This window comes from Oreochromis niloticus, linkage group LG15 (assembly GCF_001858045.2).
Source record: "Oreochromis niloticus isolate F11D_XX linkage group LG15, O_niloticus_UMD_NMBU, whole genome shotgun sequence".
NCBI classification, from domain to species: domain Eukaryota; kingdom Metazoa; phylum Chordata; class Actinopteri; order Cichliformes; family Cichlidae; genus Oreochromis; species Oreochromis niloticus.
Window position 1 is genome coordinate 27,518,313 of NC_031980.2, and position 18,053 is coordinate 27,536,365.

General features: G+C 38.4%; 1 protein-coding gene across 1 annotated transcript in view; it reads right to left on the minus strand.

The window, feature by feature from the left end:
• Nucleotides 1-2,655: 2,655 nt before the first annotated feature.
• ptchd4 (patched domain containing 4) overlaps nucleotides 2,656-18,053 on the minus strand; it is a 60,790-nt gene continuing 45,392 nt past the window's right edge. Inside the window, exon 3 of the mRNA XM_003459600.5 lies at nucleotides 2,656-8,538. Within this exon, the coding sequence (XP_003459648.2) occupies nucleotides 6,857-8,538 (1,682 nt within the window). The 3' untranslated portion in view covers nucleotides 2,656-6,856. The remainder of the gene's footprint in view (nucleotides 8,539-18,053) is intronic.

Sequence of the window (18,053 nt, forward strand, 5' to 3'; positions counted from 1 at the left end):
CATCTGTTTTTTTTCTCTACCTCTTCCTCCCTCAAACATTTTCCTCATCCCTGCTTTTGCTCTTTTCCTCCCTTGATTTCTTTCTCTGTTGCTGCCGTCAAATGAAGTTAAATCTTCCTGCTGCTTGGTAAGAGGCATAAATTAGCAAAAGAGAATTAAAGCTCTGCCAATACCTAGGAAGGCAACAAGAAAAACAAGCAACATAAAGCTAGAGCTTGTAACTTCCTGGTCTTTTTTAAGGAATGCATCCAAAATGTAAAGCCATGCAGAGCTGTACACTGATCTAATATCTGGGTGATGTTAGCATTGACATAAAATAGAAAGCGTTTAGCAGTGACTCCAGGTGGTGGCAAGGGGATTGTGCCCATTCTTACAGCCTTTCTGGGCACAAATGTGTATTTTTGTCTCTTACTTTGATTGTTGTATGTTGTATGTATGAAAGGTCAATAAGAATGAAAAGCACTTTAAAATCTACTTGACAGCATTGCCATCTCATCACAGTGTATCTTTACTACACCTGGTTCTAAAGATGTATGAAATGCAGTCACAATCTAAGAAAAATACTCCACATTAACGATATCAACATCTGCACTTGAATATTGGAAAATATATGTAAGGCAATGACACCCCCTATGTAAAAAGCACAGATTTACAACACTAACAGGCGCTTATAACACTTAAAAGAGAACACCACCCAGTTTAAGAAACATTTTTGAATACATCTCTTCACTTTAAGAGACAGCTGTGAGAATATTTTTGCTTCTTTCAGAAGAAATTCACTTAATCATCACAAAGCTAGCACAGCACTTAACTGTGAAAGTGCTGTTAACTCTCAGATTAGTTTATTAGCTAACATTCTTCATTAGAAATGCAACAATAAAGTAGACGAAATCAGTTAGAACTTGGTTGAATAGACTCATGAGTTTTTACAGTCTGGCCTTTTGTGTTTGATATATGCGATATTTAGTTTTACATAGGTAGTGTAGTGTTAGCATAATCTTAAAGCATATCTTACAGTATATTAGGCATTTTAAGCCAGAACACTGACAATTACTCTTCGCTACTTATGTTTGTTTAAGAGGAACAAAATTTAATATTGTCCCACATTTCTATAATTTTGAGTCCTCTAGCTAAAGTGACACAAGTGATTGATACAGATTGTCTCATCTTCCAGTAAGTAATCTTTTAGACAAATTTGCTGTATGTTTTACAGTTATTAAACCCCCAAAAATGTTACCAGAAAAGTTGTTTAACCCCGTGATGTCATCATCAGTGATGGTGCCAACTCAACCCAAGACATGTACATAGATGCTTGTACCATGATTGCTGAGACTTAGGAGAACAGTTAATAAAAAACAAACAATAGAAAAACATTATATTCTGATAGCATAAATTGAAAGCCATCACTGACGATAAGAAAACCATGATATTGTTATGTAACCTTACATACTATGCGTATTTCTAAAGCCAAATAACACATTCTTCTTCTTACAAATTAGTCACGCTAATGTTTCCTGATCTTAAAGCTTTCTGTATAGCTGAAGTTACCAGTTTAATAACTTGAAAAATTGTTCATAAGCTACTTTTTTAACTTTTAGATTTGAGTTTTTACATTTATTCTGTTATTGTAATTCACAGAGTTTTGTTTAAGCAGTTAGTTCTGTTACTGCAAGTCTTACACAGTAGTTTAATGTAGATCTAGCTGCACACAAAAAAAATCTAAAATAGTGTTTGATTTGAAGATCTGATTCTGCTAACATCATGACTGCATAGCCCACATCAATCTAAAGAATATATGCCTTCTTAATCTGAGTGGTGTCATCTTTTAAGACACAGTATACAAGGCTTAGACTTTGGTAAAAACTAACCAGAATCCTCTGCTTACACATTTATATTAACTCTAACAATCAGCCAAATGCATTATTCTACTCAATATTGGTCCTTGTTCTTGACATTTTTAGAAAGTTATACACCCTCAGCTGACAGCACTGTATGGACATGGACAGAGAAACAGTAGCAAAAAATAGCTTTCTGACAGCGAGCAAGCTAGCTAGCTAGATGCTTCACAAAAAGAAACTTAAGGGGCCCCGATTTACCCAAATAACCACACTTTCATTTGATTTCCTGCAAAATGTTGAAGTTTAACATAAAATATGAAGCTTGTAATTACCAGGTTTGATGAACGGGGGCAACAACACCCTATTCTTGTGACTTAGTTACTTGACGTACAAGATCAATGACTTGCAGTAAAATTTGAATTTTTTCCTCTGAGGCTGTGGTTGAAACAGATTTGCCATGTAGATTATTCAGCAAGCAAAGTGGTGATTGCATAATTTTATTGCCCTGTATTGTGGAAATATTGTGCTGTCCCTGGTTATAGAAACTGAAAATGTGCTGGTGCATGGTCAAAGGATTCCATGAGACTTACAGTAGACTCATCTACCTGTCTAACTATTGACTCTTAAAATAATGGTTTTTGTCAAATACTTTTTTCTTTTTGAATTGCTTTCGTGCATCATACTCCTCTAACATAAAGTGTTTGAGGTTAATTTGTCATATTGATATTTTCCTGTAATGTCACAGTATCACGTAAATGACAACATGGACAAAAACACACATATAGCACAAGCTTATAGAAAAGCACTGATGCGAAGATTAGAAAATGCACAACACTCCTGTATTTTAAATAACAGTACAAATGAATTATATATGCGTAGGCACATGTGCTCAGATCAAAATGTGAATAAACACATATTGTGCACTACCTTTAAGAGCATATCCTCTGTGAGTTTATTAATGAAAGACCAAGACTAGCAAAGTTCTGTATCTTTTCTAATCAAACTCAATGCAAACCAAAATTATAAAAAGTAATGCATATATTGTATCCAAGCACTAATTCATTTATTTCTTCTGTGCCACTGAGCGCCACCAATGTCCAGAAACTATCACCAACATGAATGAGCCACACAATAACCCTTTGAGATTTAAGCCATCATCAACTTGTCCTCCAACCCTGGGAGTTAGGGGACAAGCAAAAATTTAAATCAGACAGTTTTTAGTTTGTTGTTGTTCCTTTTATAGCCAAGGTTGAGAGAACAATTTTTTCAAAGAACAAAAATGGCATTCTGATAATATAGCATTCTGATGATGGCTTAGACCTCAGAATGCTGACCTTCTACATCCACCAAGCTGTTGACAATCTGTTTACTAGTAAGATTATACCTAGTTTCACATCTACCCCTTAAATGGAATATTTCAAGACCCTATTTTGGGCAAATAGAGCTCTTATACCAGAATAAGGGAATTTATTTGAACTGTAACATCAACTAAAATGGAACCTAACCCCAAGTTGTCAGCCTCTGACCCATTTAGGATGTTGGCTTTTTTTTTCATCTAGCATATATTTAATTTATATATATATATATATATATATATATATATACATATTAAATTTTGTCTATTCAGCATTTTGCTAAAACAAAACCCAAACCCAGCCCTAAATATTTACAGGTCATTATTTTGCATTTCTTAAATGGAGCTGTATATATGAGAATGGGCCCAGATAGTGTAAGAACATCACAGACTGTTGCTTTGGGGTTTTCAAAGGACTTTTTACATTATCAAAACAACGCAGGGCTCCTCTCAGGTTTCCTTCTTAAAAACTAAACTATTAAGATACAGCATTCCACTGGAAAGACTCTACATGTTGTCATAGAAGATTCATTTCTATTTATATTTTAGTATCCCTTTTGAGCAGACTTTAGCTGAAACAGACGGCACTGGGTATTAAAGTCATTACAAAAAAGCCAAAAAGCATTGAATGTGGATATGATGCAAACAACAGCTCGTCAGGCAGTGATGGCAGGTTCCATACAGTAAGCGGACACTAATATTTAGGACCAATGTTCCAGAAGAGTTAAGCTAGATATTTATATTTTTGCTGCTAAGCTTGACTTGTCACATAGCAAACTATAATAGATGTTCATCACAACATTATTCCCAATATTCTGTAAATTTCTAATCTAGGTTTTCTGTTCAAAGTAATCATTACAAAGCTTGATAGATTGTTCAGAAGACTGACAAAGGGCTGTTTAAGGTTCGATTTCCTTAAATGTGAGTACCAAGTAAAGATTATAATGGAGTCAAGACACATAAACAATAAATGGTGGCCACAGTTTCTCATATAAAAACGTGATTCATCAACATTGACACTGCAGTTTGCAAGAAATACGATCTAGTATACTGGTAACATTCCACTGTTTATTACTGGCCTACTGTGTTCAACATTTTTTCCCCTTTTTTGTTTTTATTTTGGTTTTTTTTTTGCTTTTTTAAGAAAATTTGTCATTAAAAATCTTTCTATAGTATATTTGTTTTCTTAAAAAATATAGAAAAGAGTAATTTACAGCTATATTACACATGAAATATCCTCTGGCTTTTGTTTTGAAACAAGTATGACGCATTTTGTTTTTTTGCAGCACATGGTGTTACAGAGTATGCATTCCAAACAACAAACATAAGTCACTACACTGTAGCAAAATAACAGAAAAAAGAGAGAGAGAAATTAAATACATGCATACATACAATACAGTGCCATGCAAACACAGTCCAGTCTGGGAAGTAAATTGATATGGGATTTGCATTTCTTTCCCATTTCATTTGCATTTCTGTCAACGTTTCATGCCTTCTTGCTATATATACACACCATGGCTTTTACATAAGACTGCAGCTGCTGCAGCGAAAAGCTTGTATAAAACTCATCATTTCTTAGTAGGGCCTGGTTGATGAAAGTGAAACTACACCAGTTTTCAAATAGCAGAAACTTTAAATATGCATTCATGGTAAAGTAATACAGGCTGAAGTCTCCTTTCCACAATTGTCTATCATTCGTTCACTGATTTACACATGAGGTCATTTTAATAGTGTTTTTGAGAACGAGCCATTCATCACACAGATGTATGCACTCATTTCGCAAACATATACACATATTTCACACTGACATTTGGTCCAAATGAACATTCTTACCTCCCCACCCCCCAAGCTGCCTGATTATTTTCCCTGTGTGAGTCACTTTCTTGATGTCAGCACAAAGGGATGAAACAGCAGTGTCCCCTCAATGACAGCCCTGTAAGAAGCAGCTTGTCCCCTAAGAAGATATTGGCCTTTAATCAGCCACATCTGCTCACATATGGGGTCTCTCTATCACATGCCACCAGCTAAGACCTGCCCGCTAGAGGTCAGAGCGTGATTGGTATCTTTGAGGGCAGCTGACCTTGGGTGTGTTTGTTTTGGGGCCTGCAACAGAGATCCTTATCGGGCCTTGGCAGACATAGATAATTCTGTTTATATTCTGGGGGAGACGGGAGCCATTTTTGCACTTCAAAAAGTGAATTTTGAAAAGGGTATTTGCAGAGGACAACTCAAATTTTTGATGGAATTTTATTTTGAAGGATTAGAGCCAAATGCACTGATACTATACTGACAAGACCAGCTTCAACCCTGCAGGTGGCAGTAATGGTCTACACCCTCATTTTTACAGTGTTGTTGTCACTTCCCATGCTAACTGTTGCCCGCTACTTTCTGTAACCTTGATGGAATAACTCATTAACAATTTCTTTAACTTGACCTCTGAATAACTCTTGCTTTCCGGATTTCTGTTTTCCTACTTGTGCAACAACAGCTAGATTCTTTTGTCTTCTTTTCACACTGACACTATATTTTACAAATAGCCTGTGCTATAATTTCCATCACAACCTGGGCAACATCAACCAGCAATCCTTAAATAAGCTCAAATAACTCGTGACTTCATGTAAATGTTCAATCTTGCCAAGACTTTTGTTCTGTACACTGTTTGGCACCACCGCTGTGCTGACTCATCTTCAGACCTTCCAATTTCAGTAACAGAAACATTTTCTGGTAGGAAGTTCGACGTTTCAAGCCTCGGAAACACTCTTTACTTTTGGTTTTGCTGCTTGGGTTCAAAAGCAGTTTATGATTTAGTTAAGTCATACTCTAAGAATCAGGCTTACTGCCTTCTCAAAGACTCCTGCATGACTGTCACTTATCACTTCCTCTTCATATGCTGCAGCCCACTGCAGTTCCTTCTGCTGTTGCCTAAGACCTGATACAACCTCTGAATTAAAGCAGAAATATTTGCTTCCCGCTTATATAAACCTTGACAGTTCTAATCACACACTGCAATGTGCAAGATAATTCTTCATAATGGACACAGTGTATGCCATCTGCCCAGTTCAGCTGTTCGGTTATTTATAATGATACAGAAAAGCATGCAGTGTGCTTTCAGCCCACTGTTTCTCTCTTTCCACACAATTTGGCTTTGTTTCTTTTCACCTTTATCAAGGTGTGAGGAGTAATATGTGTGCACAGTCGTTGTTTGCACAGTTTTAATTTGTACACTCTTTATCGCTCTTGCTGCTTTTGCCAACTTGTTTGAATGTCCTTGGCTTAACAGACTGCTATGATCCTCACTCGTTTTGAGAGAGGGCTGCAGGAGACAAACACAGAATTGCTAATATTTAAATGGAATAACATACTGTGTGTTCAGGATTTACTTACAGATTGAGCAAGCATGTGTTCTGCTAACTAACTTGTTTCTATATACCAAAGAGTTGGAAAAGAGCCTTAGAACCATGACCGTGTTGCAGTTTGTGCAAATGAGATACACTGTCCAGACTGAAGGACTACAGGACTGACCAGTAGGGCTGCACTCTCTTCTGGCCAGCTTAGCTGCTATTGGCCAGGAGTGATGACCTCTCACTCCTCAGGGGTCATGTCATATTCCCCTGCACCTCAAGAGGTACCAGCACTACTATTGACTGCTATCCTTACAAACTGTTCAGACGTTTGTCACGTGATCCGGATTCTCCCTGACTTCAATGCACTCTATCTCCTCCCTTTCCCTTTCCCTTTCTCTTTCCCGCTCCCTTTCCCTCTCCCGCTCTTTCCGCTTGGCCCGTTTCTTTTTCTTGTGCCTCTTTTTGGACGGCGGGAAGAAGGTCAGGAAGACAGGCAAAATGACAAAGCAGTGCAGCACAGTGCAGCCCGCGGTGAGGAGGGAGCACTTGAACAGTGTGTAGGTCAGATTGGAAGGCACAAACACCAGGGGCATGATCCCAATCACAAAGCAGGATGTGTTCTGCAGGATGGCAGCCCCGTGCTCCTCCAGAGCCAACTTGATGCACTGCGTCCTAGTGTGCTCGGTGGCCAGCACAAAAGTATACAGGTGTGGTGCACAGTGATCCATGGCAAAGTTGAGGGTATAAATAAGGCACAGGATTGAGATGCTGTCCATGCCGACATTCCAGAGAGTCATCAAACCCAAGACACCCAGCTCCACGGATGTAACTGTGAGGATGAGCCAAAAGTTTCCCAATGGGTTGATGACCAGGAAGAAAGTGAGGATGAGCATGGTGAGTACGCTGAAGCCTGAGGTCAAAATGGGGGAGATGACAGAGGAGCTGTACCGGTCCATGAACACAAACGTTGGATTGAAGGCAATGAATTTGATGCTGTTGATCAGCATCAAGGGCCGAAGCTTTTCCAAAAGCTCCACCACCTCCTCACGTTTCTTCTCAGTGGTCCGCGCTACCAAGTACATCCTCGAAGCAATGATGTCGTATTCATCAGTCTCGCTGTTCTTGGAAAATATGATGTCCTCTGTGAAGTGCTGGTACTCTGGGCTGCGCAAGAAGGAACCTTTAAGGATGGTGATGAAGTCGTTCTTAGTTGACGCACTCACATTCACTACCCGCAGGTAGTGGAAAAAGTTGTCCATCCAGGAGATCTTGTTGAAACCGTGACTCAAAGTCTTCAAGTGCTCCTGCACTGTGGAGTTCCAGTACTCAATGGGTTCATAAATATAAAATCCAATCACTGGACTGTAGTTACTAAAGTACTTCTGCTGGGTCAGAGCGTACGAAACACTTGGAGAGTTACTCGCCAACAGGTTCACAATATTTGATCCATCACTGATTTGTAAACATCCCATGAATGAGAAAGAAGCATAAATAAGATAGAGAATGACCACAAATGGTTTGACATAGGTGTTGGTAATCCATTCCGTGTAGTGCTCTCGCAGGAAGTGTTGGATGAAGTGATTCTGGTATGGTACACTGTCATGGTGTGTGGACAGGTCGTGGCCATCACTCATCATGGTTTTAAACCACGTGGGCTGGCGGTCCAGGTACTCCACTGAGGGGATTTTACAGCAAAAAACACTGTGGTAGCGGTTCTGCTCAAGCTGTCCGGCAAACACCAGGCAGGAGCCATAGAAAGAGAAAACATAGAAGTAGTTGACCAGAATGGCCACACACATGCTCTGACAGAAGATTTTCACAGACTCGATGTTAGTAAAAGGGCTAGCTCCCATGCCAAAGGTTATGATGTAGAGTGAGCTGGTCATAGTGTAGCACACCATCACGTCGGCAAACGCGTCTGCAACTCGCTCCTTGAAGGGGAGGTTTTCCCTGGTTCTCCTCCAGCCTGCCAGCAGCTCAAACACCCCTTTGGTTCCATGACCTAGAAGCAAGAAAGAGAAATGTGTAAATTCTAATATGTACATGCTACCAGAGGCACGATACGACTGCTCTATTTGCATTATATAAACATTTTAAAAGTACTGTTATTTTTACCTCTAAGCAATGTGGTTAATTTAATGGTGTAATTTGTGTGACTAGACTGAATTGAAAAACAACAGACCCACAACAAAAGTTTAACTTGAAGAAAAAAAAATATTGCAGAAATAATACATACACAGAAATTATTACATCAAATTAAGTTTATTTATTTATCTGTGTTTCTGTGAAACCTTGACAGCAAGTAAAATTTGTGACAGATTAAGAGCTTTTGAAAGTATTCATTCATATTTTTCATTTGCCAAAGTTCTGTTTGATGTGAACCAAAGAATAATCCAACCAAGGTGACCTTGAAAATCTCACAATGTACTGGTACTTCTAGCATGGGACTTGTTGAATGTTCACATATGTCTTTTTTTTTTTCCAACCATCAATGCAAAATCCAACTTTATAGATAAAAAGATAAACAACAAAAAAACAGTTATTGCAATCATTGTTAATTTTTTCACACATAAAAGCTATATATGGAAACATCTGCTTTAGATATGATGACTTTACAGAATATTCACAAAGCTTTTATTTAAACTTTTCGGACACTAAACCGGAGGTCTAGGATGGAGGGACTTTAAATCTTTAAAATCTTTAAATATGCAATGAGGGACTTGGAACTTGGTTATATACACATGCATTGGACAGACGTCTGCAGTTGTCATAATTTTTCTGTATTTCTTCCTTAAACATAAAAAATACTAAAAAAATAAATACATAATACTCTTTTTGTGGCCTGCAAGCTTTGTATTTCATCATTTTTGGCAATGACAATATAGATGCTGTATTTCAAAGCGTTAGAGGGCATGAAGCTCTCTTGGCTGAATCATGAATACAATAATGAGCATTTTTATGTCGGCTATAATAAAAAATGTCAAATGTCTGTGTTTAAAAAGGCCAAATAAGAGCAATTAACAATAATCCCTAAACTCGGTATTAAAATAATGTACAGGCGCCAGCCTTCGAATAGATGCACTTTTGGTATCAATTTGAAAACCCTGTGTTGCCCCCTTTTTTGAAAACCTCAGAAAACCTCAAACTCGATATTTTTAGTAGATGCGCCTATTGTATCAATTTCAAATTCCAACGTCACCTCATTCTGAAATGACGTAGGATTACATACACAAACTTGGGCGCCCTTGTGTGTGAGAGAGAGAGACCCTGATTGTTAGTACACTCTTATTTTTAAAATTTTACCATGAGTGACAAAACTGCTGAGAAGTCTCACCATGACAAACCAGATTAAAAGTTCAAATTCAAATCTGAACATGGTGACGGCTCTTCCATCTCTCTTCATTTATGAGATAGAGTTTTACACCATCCTCTTTACCATGCATCACTAAACAGCATCCACATATGTATGCAGCAGGCCCATTCATGTGAGTCAAATCTGTGGGATTTTCACCAGTCAAAAATACAGCCATGAATGCACAACCTTCAAAGGCATGAGAAAAGCCACAGTGCAAAACCTCCCACGCTGGAACACCCGCACACCCACGCACGCTGTTCATTTACTTGTAAGATGCCAGAGCTGGAATGCTAAAAGCAAATGTGTTATGAATTTCTGAACACGAGAATCAACTTAATGTTCTTCCAGCATGTAAATATCTCAGCACACTGCATTTAGCCTATTCGTACATTTCTGTGCCAACATTGGCATTAAAATGTTCCTCTCACATGTAGCAGGTGGATATAGAAGTAAGAAAGATTGCCACCCTTGACAGCATTATAAATTTTCCCTTGTTTGACACACAGGAGAAAAAAAAAGTTAATTAACTATAAAGGATTAGCCCTATGTAATGAGTTGGCTAGATGGCTCTTCCTGCTTTTAGTATTATTAAGCCATACAGCAAGTCAATCAGTTAGTGTCAGCTGGTTTAGAGGTGGAGAGAGAGAGGAAATTCACTCCCTTGGTTTTTACAGCATTAAACTGAGGGAGTCCACATGTGTTACCCCTCACCAGTTACCAAATAGGATGTTAAGTACTGTGTCATTTTCTAGACATGATTGGAAAAGCTCTGGGATTCATTACGGTGACTGATTGCTGGCAGGTGGAAGTGGATAAAAATAATGAGCCCATCTGGTAAAGCGTCCCTGGTTAGTAGCAGTACTAACATCGACAGAGAACATTTCTCACCAAGATATTTTCATGACTGCACATATTTGCATTTTTGTTCGAATAATCTTTGCCAGTGGATCATTTTATTTTATCAGAAAAAAAAGCAGAGAACAAAGCTGTCATGTGAGTAAGAGAGAGAGAATATGTAGAATGCACTGTAAGTACCTAACAGTAAATTTATTCTTATTTAAAATTAGGGATCCATATCTTCAGCTTTATTTGATAGATACAGTGAAGAGAGGATAGGAAAGCAGGGGAGGACATGCAGCAAAGGGCCGCGGGTCGGACTATGGACCCAGGCCGGCCACTCTTGGCCATACTGCATGTGGTCGCCTGCTTAACGCACTGAGTTAAACCGGTGCCCCAGATCCGACGTACATTAGACAAATATGATTAAACCTTTATTTCCAAATCAGCACAACAAGACAAAATCAATCTAAAGTTTACAGGTAAACAACAATAGCATCAACACCAAAAATCTTCACTCCCATATTTTATCTCAGGCTAAACCAACATGGTCAGACACCAGCAGCTGTCTGCGTAAAATAACAGTCTAAAAAGCATGTGGTGTTCTGATGTAGTGCACACTGGTAAGACTCTTCAAACAGTTCAGATTTAAGAAGCATTAAGACAGTAAGTTTGGCAGTATTATGATCAAGGCTGGTTTCTAGTAAGAGTATAATTCATTGTATCACTGACAAACACTTGGGAGGCTTCACACCTGTCTGTGTGAAAATGCCTTTGTCTTTGAAAGCTTGTGCCGTTCCAATGTGAGAAGAATCCTAATTAGAAGGTAGAAATTATGTAGCAGAGTGCATGGAAAGATCCAAAACAGTGACATGCTTGCTGAGGTAATGGGTGTTCACAGCCATGTCAAACCAAATCAGACGCTTCATGTGGCGTGAACAGGGATGTACTGGTTTCACCTGAAGACTGTCCAGTCCATTGAAATCGTACGTCTCCAAGCGTATCAATTCTTCTCATAAATGTTCTGATAACAGTTGCATAGCACAAAACTATGATGTCAAACTTATGACATTCGACTTTGAACATCTGGGTCATCTGGCCTTTTATCTACTCTTTTTCTACACTGACTTTATCTCAGAGGTGATAAAACAGTTGCATTGATGAATACGATACGAATACGAAGACCTGCTTTTTTAACACAATGAAAATGGATCAGGATTTATTGAGGAAGTCGTAAAACTCCTAGCATTTACTGGCTCAGCAGAGACTTGTAATGGGTTGAGGCCTTTAAAAAAAAGTATTTTTCTGACTCACGTTTTCTTCAGCCGTTTACACAGACATCGTAATTTCACATGACAAATTTGCAGCATTTATTTTCTCGATTTTCCTGATTTTGCAAGCAAATAAACAGATCTGACCAATCAGACACCCTTCATTTGGCAACAAGTGTGCTCATAGCGCAATACTTTACTGAATGTACAATGATATGGAAACAATGAAATAATCCTGTTTTTACCTCAGACACACCACTAAACGCTGCTCAGGGTCAATCCTTTCTCTGCCTCCTCAGATGTGGTCCCAACTCTGCCAACAAGAGCTCAAACCGCCCAACTTACATTGTGAAATAACTCTAAAAGCAGCTTCAACTCCTGGATCAAACCATAACATTTCCCTGCTGGTGGCTTCTGTTGAGAATATGATGAACCGTGGATCTCTGGTTTTCCTTTTCTTGTTTAGAAACATCAGGACTAGCTAATCATTGCTTTATGCTGACTACATTTTTTTTCGTAGTGTATGTTTTGAGAATGTATTTTTCACAAAATGATGTGTATATACTTTACACAACAGGTTTTCATTTGAAAAATTCAAAATTTCATGTCATTTTTTCTGCAGTGTGATCAGTGTGTAAAGGCCTTTAGAGTTAAAGTTGTTTTTTGTTATAGCCACATGCCAGCAAGACTTGTATTTTTGCATGCATCTGTGCTGTTGCTTCTTTTGGTTTGTTTCTGAAAGTAAAACTACAATAAGGGGGAAAATGTATTTTAATGGTTTTTTAATGGTTCTTTAATTGTGATTCCTCTGTAACTAAGACTCTTCACCATGTCAAACCATATTATGCCTCCATTCCCTCAATAAATTTTATCTATTCTAGAAATTTCCCATTTGCTTTCTCAAAAACATCAGTTTAGGGTTTGGACCTAGGGTTGAGGTCATCACCACTGATGACTTAGACCTCAGAGAGTTAAAAAACAAAACAAAAAACAAAACAAAAAAGTTCTACAAAGTCTTGAGAATCAGTGAGGAAAAAATAATGAATCTAACTGATTTGCGTGAAGTGATATTCAAACTATCACTACATTCCCTTTTGCTTCTCTCTCTTTTTATTTAAGTTTTGGAGGTATTGCTATAGGATTGGGTTAGTCATCACTCATTCCAATTTAATGACCAACAAGCCCATGTCTTCGGACTGTGAGAGAAAATCCAAGATACCATTCAGAAAACGTCTCCAGCCAGCCACTGTTCTCAAACTCCAAACCTTCTTTTTTATGGTTAGAGATTTTCTATGAGCAAGCAGCAGGGGGAATTTATTCAACGAGTGTAGAAGCAGGAGGGAGAAGAGCACGTGGCTGGAAGCATGACTGTCGCTCAATACTAATCATCTTTGAAGGAAACTGACAATACTCTCACTGTCTCGATGGTGAATTATGCAAAATTGAATGTCCAAATTTTAATGTGTGCGTCCCTGCTAATACAAATGGATGACAAAGGCTGATTGGTGAGAGGTAACACATCAGCAGAGGAACAGAGGGTACAAGCGGTCCCCAACCTTTTTCGCGTCACAGACCGATTTAATGTCAGACAGTATTTTCAGTGACTGGCCTTTAAGGCATCGCAGATAATTACAACAAAATAAAATGATACAACCAACACAAAAACTGTGGTATTTTGTAAATATAATAATAAACATGAATTCACTGTATAATTGTGTAACTTTATTAGCAGCGTCCTCCCGAAATGCACCTACAACATTGAGAGTAACATCCTCCTCTCTGCCCCTTAATGCTCTCTGGTTGCTATTGTAACGTGTAAATATTTCTTTCAAAATAACACACACAACTACAACATGGGAGAAGACCCAGGGAAACCGAGTTAAAGATAAAAACCCTGAAAACCATAAGTTTCACACCTGAGCCCCAAGTCTCACGGCCCAGTGCCAAACGACTCACGGACCGGTATCGGTCCATGGCCCGGGGGTTGGGGACCGCTGCTCTACACAATAACACTGTGACTCCCATCTTTTTAGAGCCATGACGGCAGAAAAGACCACACCCTCATTTGCTGTTTACTCTCGCCATCTTCACCCACACACAAACACACCCACACACGGACGCACTACAGAACAAGCACACCAAACAGAAATGGCAAATAAAGTGAGTCTGGCTTTTTTCATGGTGGTTTAACATACGTTTGGTAACTTCAGTACTTGGTTCTTGTGCAGTACCATACGGTAAAAAAATACATTTTTCCTGGCCAAAATATATTTCAAATATATGGTAAATATATTTTGTATTTGTGATGCTCCAAAAAAATATATTTTTGAAATTGAAAATATATTTCTTTCAAACCAAAATACATTTCAAAACATATTTTAGGGTGAAGAAAATACATTTCCAACCTTACAGTAGAATGCATATCAAAGTATCCTTTATTTAAAATGTATTTAGTGCAATAATGATGATAATGATAATAATACTAAAAGTAACATGTTTTATGCACATCTGCAAAAAACAGTTGGATTCAAACAAAACAGAGTCAAAGGTCTATCACGAATTAGGTTGTTTATTCATTTGCTTACAGTATTTCACATTACACAATATCTCACTATAATGTAGCGTTCATTGACTTTGAAATTATCTGTCAGTGATACAGTAAACAAGATACAACAACTGCTATGTACACTTTAGTTTTTGACAATATAAACAATATAGTACTTAAAGGAACACACTCCACTTTTTTTTGGAAATAGGCTCATTCTCCATCTCCCTCAGAGTTAAAAATGCAGCGTCTTCTTTCTAGATCCGTACGTTAATAGGACTCTGGAGCGTGATCTTACGGGATGGGGCATAGCCAAGATTTTTGGTCGAGGCGCCATATTAGCAGGCCAAACAAATGCTTGCTGTGGGGCCGGTTGTAATGTTAGATTGCAGTACTGGCAAAGGAATAAGCTTGAAAACAGGCTCTCTTTTCATTGTTTCCTCACCTGGAAGCATCATGAGGGAGCTTATGTGTTGGATGTTACCAAAAGAAGGTGTCTAGCCTGGATAGCAGCTGCGAGACGAGCTGATATTCAGTTCTCTACCATCCCCAGATATCTGTTGGTGTGCTCCAGTATTTTCATTCAGGTAAGTTCTAAATAAGTTCATATTATTCTTTATAGCCTGTTAGTTTTATTTTCAATGCGCTCTGAGATCATAGCACAAACTTAGAACAAACATGCAGAACTACCTTCTATTTATAGAGTTGCTAATTATTTGGCATTATTGCAGCAAACCAGCCTATGAAATGAATGAAACACATCCTGACTGGGTTCCAACACTACACATGGGGCACTACGAAATCCCTGCTTCAAACTACATGCTACATACCACCATGCCAATCAGATTACTTCTTCCATGTGTGGGTAAAAAGGTGACCCTCCTGGATAAGATGGCAAAGGTTTGCTGCGTTTTGGTGAACATGTGCCCCAGTGTGGTAGTAAAACCAGGGGAAAATGCTCTTGTTAAATACTCTTAAGTCTTGTGCTATTTATGTAGTGATAAGTTTTCAAAAGAGACAGTAAATTACAGAATGGTAGTAGTGGGTGATATTATTTAAATGCTGTCATGATTTTATGTGAACATTTTGTCATTTGTAAACTATACATAACATTGATTCTACACTGTAACTGATTTGATGTTCTACAAAGTGCTTTTAATTAAAAATAGGCAAACATTTCTTTGTTTCTTTATTCAACTTTTGAACAGTGTTACTTAGTACATATTCAGTAAATGCAAATTATTTACATGGCCCCCTAAATTAAAACATTTTGGGTTATTCAGAACAGAACTAAGCTTGGAAAGATATTGTCCCATCAGTTGATCCAACTCCTTCACAGTAGCAGGTGGAACTTTTCTTTTTTGAGGATGGCTTCTTTTACCTGTCACAACGAATGGTCTGTTTATGTTTTGATCAAGAACCTTTTTTTGGGCAGCTGAAGAGGAGAAGTCTATCTTATTGCCAACCTCTGGCTGTATCTTGGTCATATTACCAGGCAAAACCCAGTATGCAGGTTCATCTGTAAAAGTCCTTGTGCCACAGAGCCGCACTGTTGCTTCTACATTAAACAGAAGAGCAGCGACATGGCTGCAGGTCTCCACGACTCCGGCCATACAGGTGCAGTGGGCGGCTTCAACCTTCCCTGTGATGCTCACAATGACCTGTGGCTGCAATGCCGCAATTCAGTCTTTAAGAGTGCAGTACCTGAAACACACACAGACAAAGTTCATTTAAAGACAAGAACTTTAATAAGCCAAGGCCGACACAAATGTGTTTTATCTACTTTCAAATCCATTTATCATAAATGTAACAAATAAAGTGTTTTTATGTATCCATGTATAGAACACAGCATCTTTCTAAATCTGCCTGTTTCTTTTTAGAAACCTATCAGCAAAAAATGAACCTAAAGTATGTAATGCAAGGATGTAATCACTTTCAAGAGGGAGAAAACATAATGTTCGACTTTAAGTGACAATTATGGACACCTAATATGATAAGGAGATTCTGCAGGTCATTAATCAATGTATAAAACTAAAACAGAATGTATTTTTAGTGACACAGGACACAAACAAGGAAGCAAGATGTGTAATTAGGATTATTTATAATAAATATGAATTAATTAGGGCAATTTCTTTAACCATAAAGAATAACTAAATCCTTCAGGACAATGTCACATCAATGCACTGAACTCACTATGTTATCCCTCTAACAGAGCCTCTACATGTTCTCACTGTAATTTCCCCCTCATGAATGAATTTATGCTTGCACTAATTTGAATGTTCGGGGTAGGGCTGTTCGATATAACGATATATATCGGATGACGATAGAAAAACGTCTATCGTTTCATTTTACGCTATCGTTTGTTTCGTGGTGTCGCAAAATAAACTGTTTACGGCAATATATTTTCATCATTTTGATGGTCACTGTAGTGGCTATATTAATTCCTTAAAGTTCTCTCTTTCTCTTATATTTAATATAACCACACTACTGACGGACAAGCGCTTGTTTTTTATGCGTTGTCGTTAGCAACAACGACGGTAAAACCACGGCGTGTCCGCTTGTTTATTTTCCACATAAACCTTTCACAATAAAGCTCAAGATCCTGTTGAGGCTTTTCAAAATAAAACGAGTCACGTGAAAGATGCAGAGTATTAACGGATGAGAAGCAAAAAAGAGCCGCCAGGTGCTAAAAAATAAACCTTAGACTCAAACGTTAGAACAGACTTTTCTCCGCAGCACGCTGTGTAATAAATACTCACAAAGAAAACGGCGGCCGTTACAACTTACGTCTAAAAATGTATAGTTCCATGCATCAGTTAAAACACTGACTCCAGGTACACGACGCCCAGCTGGAAACACTTCACGCAAGTCGAGATGCCCGAGATTCACAGAATTTACAGGAAATGTTACATTTTTGTAATTTATATCGTTATATCGACGATAGATGTCTTAATATCGGGATATGAGATTTTGGTCATATCGCACAGCCCTAGTTCGGGGGGAATCAAACGCATTATACTCGCAGTACTCAAGCTGACTTACCTTTGCTTGAATGATGGCGTACTCACAACGTGGAGGCTTAAAAATAGCCAAATCTTGTACCCAGTCCTTGGTGAATTGGATGTGCGCCTCCAGAGATTTATAATTGCGAAACTGGTGCGCCGTGTATGCGCTGACTCCACAGACAAGGTACGTGAGTAGATCATGCTAAGTCAATAGCGGTTTGGTCTTCAGGGTTTCTACTCCACGGCAGTATTTCATACGGGTCCACATTTCAACAATCAAGTACCGTCTCTTTGCATCTGGACACAATCTGTCTCTCTACCGTCATTTTTCTTTTGAGCTACGTTTCAGAATGGTTCGTAGCAATCTTGTTTTGATTCGTGGCCTGCCAAGATGGTGCTGCGCTCCCACAATGCATTGCGACATTACGTCAACTCCAAAGCCCTTCGCGTGCAGGAGAGTATGCGCATGCGCATTGCCATGGTGGTTTAAAATATAAAGATATA